Source organism: Dermacentor andersoni, chromosome 6 (genome assembly GCF_023375885.2).
Source record: "Dermacentor andersoni chromosome 6, qqDerAnde1_hic_scaffold, whole genome shotgun sequence".
NCBI lineage: Eukaryota > Metazoa > Arthropoda > Arachnida > Ixodida > Ixodidae > Dermacentor > Dermacentor andersoni.
Window position 1 is genome coordinate 65,050,709 of NC_092819.1, and position 12,833 is coordinate 65,063,541.

Below are 12,833 nucleotides of genomic sequence, written 5' to 3' on the forward strand. Positions count from 1 at the left end.
TTTATTTAATTTGAAAATTATGGTCGCAGCTTGTCCCCCTCAACAGCCATTACAGTCACTGAACTTCCAACTACTCCTGTCGCATTATCACACAATCTCCAAATATGGCTGTGTGTTATCATTAACTACATCTTTTGCGGATACAGTCATAGCCCTTTCTAAAGATGGCTGTACTCAATTTCACACTTTGAACATAATTCCTTTTTTCTGATTCAAATAGATTATTTTTTCCACAAATAATAGGACACTGGAATTCAATATCTGGCACTGTTCATTCGTTGCCATTAGACCTTTTTAGTTGCCATATACAAGTAGTTTTGCATATAATTCACTTCAAGTGTATTATATTTGTATTTGCTTGTGCTTGTCTGGTTTTCCTTTTGCTGGTGTCACTTATCTACTGTTTCTCATTCCTACTAATGCCCTAAACATTTGGTTGCAGTATGTATAAAGAAATCACTGAAAGCTAAATGGGACAGCATTAGCCAATTGAATCAAAGTAAGTGTAAAATTTCCCACAACTATCCAGCAAATTATTACACGCACTGCACAACAGCAAGCCTGCCAAGACTTCCTCAAGGGTGCTGTCCATCCACGATGCAATGTTGCATGTATGGATTCCAGAAATCCATACCACTGAGTATATAAAAGGCTCAATAAAATACCAAGATAAGATATACAAACACATTTACAGTGCAAGTGTGTACAATCAACATGCCATTGTCTTATTGAAAAGTTCACAGTACTATTATAAATGGCAGTTGAGTGCACCTCTGTCATTTTGTCTAAAAAAGAAGTTGGAAGCTGAAATTGAGATTTAATAAAAGTGATTTAAATGTGTGAAGACTTACGTGCGAGCTTATGTGTAGAGTATCCGAGAGAAAAGTTAAGCTAATCATCTAGACTCTGCAATGCACACAAATGGAGCAAAGCCCCAATAAAAAGAATACCATGTGCTGTGCACACCAACTTATAAGTCAATGACAGAGTATGTGTGTCTTATGAATTGCTTGTACAGCTATGTTCAGCCACCACTTACCTTACAACCTCCATTTGTGGCCGGCTTCAGTACATTTTAGGACAGCAATCATGAAAGCTCGAAAGGCAACAACCACAGCACTATGTGATGCCTCAGCAGAGGCTTCATAGTAACTGAGCACTAGGCGAGGACTCAGGACCATCAGCGAGCCAGTAAAGGACAAGTGGTAAAATGCTGTTGCATATGTCAGAAGCCACAACAAATGAAGGTTCCATAAATTACAGATTTGAATACAAGGGCCCTGGTTTCAGACATACTGACATACTGCAGAACAGCTGGCATGCAACAACTAGTATATACATGCTGGTGCATATGAAAAATTGCAGAGTTTCAACATCCCGAAGTTGCACAGGGGGCTATGAAGGATGGCCTAGCGGAGGGTTCCAGATTAATTGTGACCACCTCTAGTTCAACGTGGACCCAAAGCACGGCACACGAGCATATGCGCATTGCAGGCCTACTGGAATGTGGTCGCCACAGGCGTGAACGGAACCTGCAGTCTTATGCTCAGCACCATAGCCATCGAGTGACCACGGTGGGACTAAGTGAAAACACGCTCACAGCAGGTTGAACATCGAATGACAAAAAGAGTTGCAGGCCGAGGGCATGCAGTGTGTGCGAGTGGAACTTACTTTGGCAATTGCTTCTGGGATGAGGCCAGTGGCATGCCTGAACTGTTGCTCTTCGGGCACGTTGAGTCGCTCCCAGTAGAGGTTAACCTGCTCTATAAGGGCAGAAATTTCTTCACGGCGGGCTTTCTCGAGCTCCTTCAACTGTGGACACATGTGCAAAGACAGAAACAGTGGGGCCCATATAAGAGGACTGGTTACTGCAACTCGAAAGCACTGGAAACAAATGTAAACTCTGACCACAGGCAACAAGATTATCCCTTATGAGGCCTGCTCAGAAACAGCAAAATGGCATGTTTACAATGCAGCCTGTTCATCAAATATAATGTATTATCTACAACACACTTCATTATGTTCCTTGTAAAATATCTACAACAGAAAATACAAACATTTACTTTCCTATAACACTTAGATAATTTACAAAGAAACATTACAAATTATATGACATGTAGAACAGAACTATGAAAAGTTAGACAACAAATGCAGTTTAGAAACACTGCCGAAGGGACTTCCAAGGCTGAAACAGTTTGGGCACTGTACCTTGATTGTAGTTCTGCACTTATTACTAAATGCAGCATGCTCTTAAATGCATGGCATTTCTCTGCATTTCACGTAGGAAAGAAATATGCAGATCCCACGCACTGTGGGAATCGATGTAAGCGAAACTTTCTGTGCTGTTTGCTTTGTTTGACGATAATTAGGGTGATGTTGACAGCAAATGTTTAATTTGTTCAATGTTTAGTTCAACATGCAAGTGGCAAGTTGATGTTAAATGTTACCTTACAGGCACCACTGCTGGTTGTCCGAGAAGTACACATAACAAACAGCGAGAGGTATTGTTGTGCACCATACTTCACAACCTCCGGGAGGGTTAAGCATATTCATTGTCTCACACAGCGCATTGCATCGTGGCACAAGCATTAAACTTTAATTGAATTATGGAGCTGTACATGCCAAAATCGCAATCGGATTATGAGTCACGCCGTAGTGGCGGCCTCTGGATTAATTTTGACACCGTGGCGTTCTTTAACGTGTCCCTAAATCTAAGCGCACAAGCGTTCTTTATTTCGACCCCGTCGAAATGCGGCTGCAGAGGCAGAGATTAAACCCGCGACTTCGAACAATGCCATAGTCGCAATGCTACCGTGGCAGGCACATAAGTGCTGATCTGACATGTGACCGATTCCGTAGTGTCGTCTAGACCCTACAGTACCCTTTAATGTGGCCCTGCGTAAGTTGTCAGCTTGACAAATCTGCGTGGTGTTTATTTTTCCATAAATATCAGAAACGTACCGTACCTTCAACTTGAATTTATCCCATTTGTGCGCAACTGCTGTCGTGTCCACAGAAGTAGTGTTTCCTTGCCTTCCCACGTCACCTCCCCCCTCCCCTCCACATTGTATGAGAACTGCGAGCAAAGTATTATTCACTTGTTTCGCGACTGCATCGGTTCTACCCTCCCCCCCATTCTCTGCCTTCTCTCTACTTCCTCTCTACCATTCTATCTAGCTTTCCTCTGGACTTGCACAAATGAGTTGCATTGTTTTGGATGAGTTCAAGGAAATGTATTAGGTTTTCGTGAAAGGGATCCCTTATAGCTGCAGCATATTCTAATTGTGGCCGTAACAGGATTTTATACAGTAGTAATTTTAAAGGAGGTGGAACACAAGAATAGTTACGGCATAAGTATGCCAGCAAGTGGTTGGCTCGGTTAGTTATATATTCAACATGAGGATTCCATGTTAATTTAGATGTTATATGCACGTCTAAGTGCTTATATGAAGTTGTTTCGAAAGCAACACTATTCAGGTAATACACAGGCAGATTGTCGTTAGTGCGGGATACTCTAAGTGTAAATTTGTTAATGTTGAATTCGATTTGCCCCAATCGTATCACAATTATCACAAATACCACAATTTGGTATCTTGTTAGCATAATGTTTACTCTGCTTGGTTGTACTGTTAAATTATTTATTGCATGAACACGCATGTCACACGAGGGAAGTTTTTTTTTTGCACTGCTAGTGTCTTCCTGTCATAACTTTTTTATTTCACTGTAAGAAGATGCACTGTTATGTTTCTGTTGCATTGCATTCAATGTATGGAGGCACATGGCTTTGTCAGGCTTCCATTTCTGAGAGCTTTTACTACTTGTCCCCAGCTTCATGTATGCAGTTATTTGATGTAATCAACATTCTTATATATCCACTGCTCTACAAAAAGAAACGAACACCAGGGGCTATTTTTGTTATTTTTTCCACCTTTGTCATTGACGTAGACGCTGAAATGCCACCATTGTCACTAGCATCATTTGGTATGGCACACAAATCATTGAAAATGAAAGTTCAACCTTAATTTCAGTAAGAAAGTAAGGACAGCAAAGGGAGAGAGAGCCCCTAAATCTGTGCATGTAAGCTGGTAAAAAATAACTTGCCTTGTGAAGATAGGTGGCAGCACTTTCAAGGTTTTGCAAGGACAAGATGACTTCATCGGGGCTGTCCACAATTTGTCTCTCGAACTGTGTTTCCGGCTCAGCGCCAATCATTTGTAGCTGCGCAACTACCTCCCTTTGAAGAGCCGCAAATTTGCAAGTTCGCAGAACCTGGAACAAACAGGGCCACGGGTCAGGGATGGAAGAGCTGGATGTCTGCCAGAGCAGACTGGCAACAAAAAAACTGCAGCATGCTTGCTGCAGCGTTTCTGCAACTTAGCCAATTATCTGGGAAGAGAAAAAGTGTACGCATTACGAGAAATCTGCTGCAGGAAACGGAGGTTGCTCATGCGAGGCCGAATGCCGCCATGCCAACAAATAATTAGGTGTGTGCAAGTACCCAATAATTGAATGTGGATAGAAGAGCCTATGAAATTTCTATACAATTCAATAATTTGATAGCGAAATTTTAAATATCTATAGGAGCTGTACAGTCTACAAAAAAATTCATAAGGTAGTTCTAAGTGCTCAGCCACTGTTGCAGCCACAATACCCAAGAAGCTATGCTTCAGGAAGCATTGCTCCACAAAGTTCCTTGGCTACCAAGTAGATAACTTATTGCACAATATTTTGCAGTATTAAGGATGCTTTCTTTTGAGGCTGCTTGTGAATTCACCTCAATTTAAGTGACATACTGCTTTGTTTTATTGGCCATGGGATGGGAGAAGGCAAGGAAGGAATGTCAGGACACCATTTAGGGCAAAGGAAGAGAACATTGGCAGTGAAGCTCACCCTCCTGGGAGCAATGCAATGCAAAATTCAAATTTCTCCCACAATAACGAGCTAATTTGAAACCTTTTAGCAGCTAGATCACTTGTACACTTAACTTGCAGTGTAGAACCAAAATTCCTGACAGGGCCTGATGAATAGCCCTTTAACTTAAGCAATCATTCCATTCGTGCAGTAACCCAATGTTCATTTCTCATTGTAACATTACATTCCAACTTGAAGCAGGAAGCCCACACTGCTTTCCTAAGACAGAAGTCCATTTATGGCATAAGAATATTGCTCAAATCTCGGCATTATTTCACCGAGTCAACTTTGACGAAATTATGCTTTGCTTTCATTCACAGTCATTTCATTTATTGCATCTCAACATGGGGAAACACTTATCCAACCCACCTAATGACACCACAATACATTCATAATCAAGCTACTCTAATACTTGCCTACACTGCTTACCATGGCAATGTGTCACACCTTTGCACCCACAACTTACTATCAATACAAAAATTGGTAAAGTTTAATCTTGTGGTTTTCTTTCTTCAGAACTGTAACTGATCTAATTCCATCTGACATCAAAGGGAAAACTCCTACGGTAAACAAAAACCAAATTAGATTTTCTTGTAAGAAAAATTTATGGTTGCCAAAGATACACCAATTATTATGATTGGTATGTATACAGACTAATTATAACTGCTGTCAATTTGGAATAATCTACAATCACATATAAAGCATGTGTTCATTAACCCAGCTGAAAAAAAAAAAAAAATCTATATTTTGTTATCAACATCTAATAATCTGCACTTCACCATGCATTTGATGATCTGCTTTATATTTTATTTTCTGGTGTGTTTCTGCTGTTACTTCCCGTGATAATTCGAAATTTATTGTTTTTCTTGCCACTGAGCTGCTGTTTTATTTCACTTAACTTTTTATACTACTACCTGACAGGAGGTCCCCACGCAGCTGTGTGCTCTGGGACCTCCTTTTGCAACGTCACAAAGTAATGATGAAACCTGTGCTGCGAGCACCCCACCAGATCACAGAATATTTCTTGGTGCTAAAATTTTGGATATATTCTACCAGCCGAATGAAATATGCACAGAATTTCACCACAAGAATAACATAAACACTTCCTTACTAAAATTAGGGAAATGAACTGCCACTTTGTAGCTAATAGAAAAAAAAAAATTGTAGCCAGATGCAATATCTACATACTTTTTTTTTTTTTTTCATCCTGCAATTTACAGCTATGCATTTCATTCCTTCAGACACCTAGGACTTGAAGCTGCAGGTGACATGAACCCTCGGCTTCACTCAGTCCTAAACTCAGTCCAGTACGTGCCGACTATTGATACAGACTTTGACAAAAGCACTGCCGCACATGACACAATGTTCGTTATGCCGCGGTCTGTTGCCAATGACAAAACAATTGTTTCTCTCTTCTCATATCTTGCAGCCGATAACTCACTCAGGTGCTTCAAGTCCACCATTCAATTCTTCTAATGAAAAGACATGACGTGAATGTCTGCAGAGTACCTCGACCTAGAATGACTAATTATGGAGACTCACTAGCAAAAAAGTATTCCTCTACCACATTAACTTTTTTTCAATGGAATCTCCACCACCTTAAAATCAAATTATGGAACCTTTGATTCATTTATCAACACTACATGATTCATGACCAAGGGGAATATTTGATAAATTGAATGGACGGAAATGCATGAACAAGGAGAAACAAGGACTAGATGCACACCTTTTCCTGTTCGAGAGTGTGGAGATGTTCCCGCAGCTCATGCAGCTCCTCCTGCGACGGTATTGCACCACCATTGCCAAAAGCAAATGCAGGCTCTTGCAACCTGTGGCAGAGGTCTGCCTCCTCGCTTCTCAACATGCGAAGCTCTCGCTTGCGGGAAGACCTTATTTCTCGCAGCTTCTGCGCAAGTGCTCGCATCTCGTCTTCTTGCTGCACTACTGTACGGCCTTCGGGCTGTGTTGGGAAGAGGACCAAAGAAGACATCAGGATCAGCTGGTTCACAGAAAAATGACAGAGGTCCAGCTGCAAATGCACTTTGGGCACAGCTTGCTAGCAGGTTATGCCAACTTCTGCTTAAGAGCACTATTGTCTCATGTAGAGGTTTCAAACATTTTACGTTAGTCATTGGCAATGACTTGTCCTTCCGAACATATGTCACACGCTGCCAATCCCGTATAGAATTATTGCCTTCATGCTCTATTCAGAATTTCTGCTTTCTCGCAATGCAGGCAGTCAATTAAGAAGTGCATGTGCTTCAAGCCTGTGATTGAACTTGTATGCAAAGTGAAGCATTGCTGACAGCGCAATAAGGCAATATTTAATTACTGTCTAATTACAATGAATCATCAGGAAATGCACAAAGCAACATGCTACCACAGTCTTTTATATATATAATGGGGGGAGGAGGGTCAAGTGTCTCAGAATAAAGTCGGGTAAACTGTGCTCATTTACAGACAGCCGACCATAATTGACACCTGCAGGGGTTATAGCAGGAGGGGCATGCACAAAAATAGTGTTTTAATTATGAAAATACTAGCAGTTTGCACATTACAAATAGCACAAGAGAGTGGGAATATGCCATAGTAAGCATTGTTTTCTGATGGACTTTAACCAAGGCTTTTTTTTCTTTTAATGCAATAGCACGCACTCAAGGACAGACGTAAAGAAAGAGGGCCCTCTTTCTTACCATTAAGAACCATACCATACCATTAAGAACATGCTACACAATTATTGATGAATGCTCAGTGGCAATGCAAGCCTGAAATTAGGCTTAGGACATTCGGTTCAAATAAAAATACATAGTAAATCAAGGGCAAAAGAAAAGTTATCTTAACCAGCACAGTGAATGCAGACTTCAGCAGATGCATCTGAATGCTCATCAGTGCATATTCCTAGACAAAGGGCTTTTGGGGCCACAGAAAAGCAGACATTTAAAAAGCACTGTAGTTTTGACAAGATTGGATAAATTGGTTACAAATGAGTAGCATATGCTTTGATGCAAAGTGAAGTTAGTTTGCAGTTGGCCCCTAAAACTGCTTACAGAAAAAAACAAGAAAAACAGCAAAGAAAACATCTGTATTTCTGACACCACAGACCTTGTATTCAATAACAATAGTTACAATAGACTTGGTGAAACTCGTAAAAATCAATCAATTAATTGAAGTCGCTTTACCGTGATCCCATTATGTACAGAAAAAAAATATATATACAAGATTCAGTAGAAGAGGTGAGGGGGGATGCTTTAAAGCTGATCATTCCAAATGTACAACGCATTTGAGACTCACCAAGGTGACAGGCATGCCAAGCTCCGAGGCCAGACGCTCCACTTCACTAGTGTAAGAGCTGATGCGTGCTAGTATTCTCTCCTTCATCTCCTGCTGATCTTCTCTCATAGCCATGAAAAGTTTCACAACGTGCCTCTTAGTTCTTCCAAGGCGACTTCGCATTGCCTCCTGGTCAATTCCAAGGTCATGCCACAATTCTGCCAGTGCACGTACATTGTCCCCAACAACGTCACAGATGTCACGCGTCGTGGCTGTACTGCATTTGGAAAACAAAAGCAGAGGCTTCAGTATGCTCTGCTTTCAATGCTTACCCCGCTTCAAAAGCAAAATACAAAGCTTGTTACTGTATGAAAGACACTAGCCAAACGAGTTCACAGTAAATTAATGTCATGAGCAGTTTAACTGCACTATGACGATTGCAAAACTGAGCATGTAAATATAAAACACAGCGCAGGATCTCCAAAATCCCCACAAGCGTGGCAATGGAGCTCCTTATGTTGCATCAGTCTCTGAAAATCCCCGAACCTAGTGAAAGTATTGGAAAATAACATAACCAGAGCATTATACCACTGATGTGTGTGCTACAACACACATGGGTTGTAATAAATTGTTGAGGTACTTCACGCACTTTCTGGGGGGCTTACTGACCGTCCGTCCGTCCGTCTGTGTCTTCAACCATTTTCCTGACAACCTGGGTAACTTGGTAGTCCATGGTGGAATGGGTAGTACATTGAGCTATGCCAAGGGAAAAGCTTCAAACCAACCTGCAGACCAGCTTTGAACAAGAGGTATGTGGCACTGGGTACCTATGTGGCACTCTTCCACGAGCCTCTTTCACGCTGACATATGTCACTGGGTATGCAGAACTACTTATACGTCACTGGGTATGTACCGTTCTTCAAAGAAGCTATTTGATACCCAACTTGGGTCATTGTGTAGATGCTATAGGTGCGTGCCGCTCTTTGATGAATGTCTTTCATGGCAACGCTTTAGTGAGCTGCGCCATGAGTGCAATAAGTATTTGTCACACTTCAATGAACTTTTACAAAAGGCCACAAAAGCTCTGCTGCGATATTTGAAGGCAACTGGATTGAGTCAGCGTCTGTGATCCGAACTGAGTGACCGAACAATATACCCAGTAGACTTTCTCTTTTTCTTTTAATCTTTCTGTCCCCTTTTCCCTTTCCCCAGTGTAGGGTAGCCAACCGGGCTCAGTCCTGGTTAACCTCCCTACCTTTCCTTTATCATTTGCTCTCTCAATGAACTTCTTGAATGAACAGAGCACATGCCACTGGGTACGTCGCCAGTGAGAACAATTAGCATTCACCACACACACTGGTGCATCACGCATCTCGTCTTAGAGGCCACTTGCAGGCTTCTTGGCAGCACCACTAGATGGCGCAGCGTGCTAAGAAAGAAGCAAATAGAGGACCCTAAATATGATGCATTTAAGATGGGAAAGCTAGAGCTTAAAATTTTCGTTCATGTGTACAGGGTGCGGCAGGTATTTGTGAACAAACATTTCGTGACCCCCATTCTCTAGGTGCATAATAGCTGCAAATACTTTTTTGCTGCAGGTAACCATGGCAGAACTTCAGTTAACTCAGCAAATGAAGAGGCATGCAGTTATTGTGTCCTTGGCTGCAGGACACTCTGATTCAGAGATCGCAACATTGTTGAAGGTTGCCTGATCATTCGTGTTCAAAGTTTGGAAAGAACTTGAGGCTGCCAAGGTTGATGTGGACACTGTTTCACAAAGGAAACGACATTGTCAGCGTTTCGACACTCTTAGGACACCAGAATTCATTAGTCACGTCCAAGGTATCATTGATGAACACCTTAGCAAGTCTATAAGAGCCATCGCCAAGGAGCTGGAGGTTGACGAGGCCTCTGTCAGACATGTGGAATGTTGTAGTTTTTCTTCGATGAAAAAAACTTCATCCAGGACCAGAAGCTGAACTGAAAAAATGATAGATGGCTGTGCAAAGGCCTTGAGGATGTTCCAACTGGCATGCGCACAATATTTCCAGCATCAGTGATGGTCCTGGGTGTCATGAGCAGTGAAGAAGATGTGATGCCTTCACATTTTTTTCTCCAAGGTGCCAGAATTAACGCTGTTGCTTACACTGAGGTATTGAACATGGTTGTGAAGCCCTGGATTGCTGCTGTAGCACGTGAGAGGCCGTACGTTTCCCAGCAAGTCTCTGCACCATCCCACACAGCCCATACTACGCAAGAATGGATGGCCAAAAACGTCCACGACCACGTTACTCCACACATGTGGCTTCCTAGTTCCCCAGATCTCAACCCAATGGACTACTACGTATGAGGCATAGTTGATAGGAAGTCCAACAGGCACCCACACACACCCTTGAGGCTCTCAGTGGAGCTGCAATGTTGATGCAATGACGAATGTTTCGAAGACACCTCATCACAGCCTGTGGTCGGTTTCAGCAGCGTGTGGAGTCTGTGATTGCTGCTCTCGGCGGTTTCATTGAATGATGACATTCATTGCATGCATTGCCACTTGTACACAATGTTAAATAGTCATAAATTATATGCATCTAGCATATGTGTCTGTTTGCGTGTGGGCGTAGCTTTGTTCTCAAATACCTGCCACACCCGGTATACTCAGCAGGAAGGAAAATTTTGATTCGAGACCTCAATGCTCTTTAGAAAAATTGATTACAATCTGAAAATATAAAATAAACTGAGGCACATAGCTTACGCATCCAACGCTTCATGAAAAACATAAGGCAACTAGTTCTGTAGACAGTTACTGCTAAATGTGCTTACAGCTTCCATGAAATTGTTACAATGCTTATTAAGGCTTTGCAAAAGAATCACAAATAAGTGGTGTATCAGAGCGCTGTATAATACGAGGGTTATTCAAAAAGCAAGGGCCGTTTGCTTATATTGAAATATTTACATGTCAGAACAAAGCTCTATTTGTGCAGCTCGATCTGAAAATTCTTTGCGAAGGTAATGAAGTTATTGTTTTGGCCCAGTATAGTTGTTTGCTTGTTGGGGAATGCAGACAATGTCCGCGAAAATCATTGCTCCCGCCTGTTGTGAAGTGTGGCATGTAATTTGATTTTTGCATGCAAAAGGACCATCAGCTTTTGAAATTCATGGGGAGTTGTGCTATAGTTTATGGGCCTACAGTGACGAGTGAAGGAAAGGCCATAAAGTAGTGCGAAGAGTTCAAAAATGGCTTCAGAGATGTGCACGATGAAGAGCGGAGTGGTATGCCCAGCATCCAGACCAATGAAACTGTTCAACAAGTGGACTAGGAATTGAGATTAAATTGATGACTGACAGTTAGTGGGCTGATAAGTTTCTTCCTGTTGGAAGTACTACGATTTACATGATTGTAACTGAAAGCTAGGATATCGCAGAGTGTGTGCAAAGTGGGCACCAAAATGCTTACTCACATAACTCAAACAGCAAAGAATGTCAAGTGTACGAGTATTTTTGGACCGCTACAAGATGGAGACAAGTTCTTTTCGCACATTGCTACAGGCGGTGAGACTTGGATATCCTACGCTACTGCAGAAACAAAACAGCAATCAATGCAGTGGCACCGTTCCATTTCGCCAAAACCGAAAAAAAACAAGCTGTCTCCTTACTTGGGAAGGAAAATGATGGCTAGCATTTTCTGGGGCAAAAAAGGCACTCTTTTGGTTGATCTCATGGAACGTGGGAACAGTCACAGCTGACGTATGCTGCAAAATGTTCACAAAACTGAGACGTGCGATCAAAAATGAACGGCGCGGGAAGCTGTTCAACGCACAAACCAAGAAGATTCAAGATTTTGGTTGGGAACTTCTTGCTCAGCCACCTTACAGTCCCAACCTTGCACCAAGTGACTATTTCCTCTTCTTGCAATTGAAACAGTGGCTTAGGGAATAACGGTTTGAAGACAACAAGAAACTCAAGACCGCCATTGTCGACTGGTTCAATTTACAGGCGGTGAACTTCTATGCAGAGGGACCAAAGAAACTGGGGCAGCAGTACGAAAAGTGCTTAGAAGTTAACGGCAATTATGTAGAAAAGTGAAGCAGGTTTGTACTAAACTAAACCCACCAATAAAAGCTTTTACTAACGAATATATATATATATATATCTTAAGTACAAATGGCCCTTACTTATTCAATAACCCTCGTACATCGGATGTCCAAATAGGTCATGCAGTTTACATAAGTGCAATATTGTTTACCATTGCAGAGTTACAGAGTTGAAAACATGGTGCCAGATTTTCTTTAATTTTGAGAAAAGATCGGCCGGCACATATATATATATATATATATATATATATATATTCAAGCTGTAGTAAGATACTGCTGCCAAAGCAACACTCCCGGGGGAAAAAAAGAGAAGCTCCAAATTGATGACCTATGTGCTACTGTCGGGAGTTTTTAAAAATGCAACAAACATCAAATTCTGTGCATTGCATGTCAAGAAAAACGCCTACTTTTCCATGAATATAGCAAATTATTGTATTATATATATACTGACGAGCTGGCTCAGTGCGTCGGAGCTAATGAGCAAACATGAAGAGAAAGGATCACAAAAAGGAAATTTTTATATAGTACGGCCCCAGTGGTCTTTGATCATGGACTGGAAGCTCG

General features: G+C 41.7%; 1 protein-coding gene across 1 annotated transcript in view; it reads right to left on the bottom strand.

Moving 5' to 3' along the window:
- The window catches only part of LOC126523035 (protein regulator of cytokinesis 1-like), a 28,908-nt gene that overhangs the window by 15,554 nt on the left and 521 nt on the right, over positions 1 to 12,833 (bottom strand). The window contains exons 2-5 of the mRNA XM_050171864.3: positions 8,203 to 8,458; positions 6,638 to 6,871; positions 4,102 to 4,269; positions 1,672 to 1,812 (exon numbers count right to left, since the gene is read on the bottom strand). Of these exons, the coding sequence (XP_050027821.1) occupies positions 1,672 to 1,812; positions 4,102 to 4,269; positions 6,638 to 6,871; positions 8,203 to 8,458 (799 nt within the window). The remainder of the gene's footprint in view (positions 1 to 1,671; positions 1,813 to 4,101; positions 4,270 to 6,637; positions 6,872 to 8,202; positions 8,459 to 12,833) is intronic.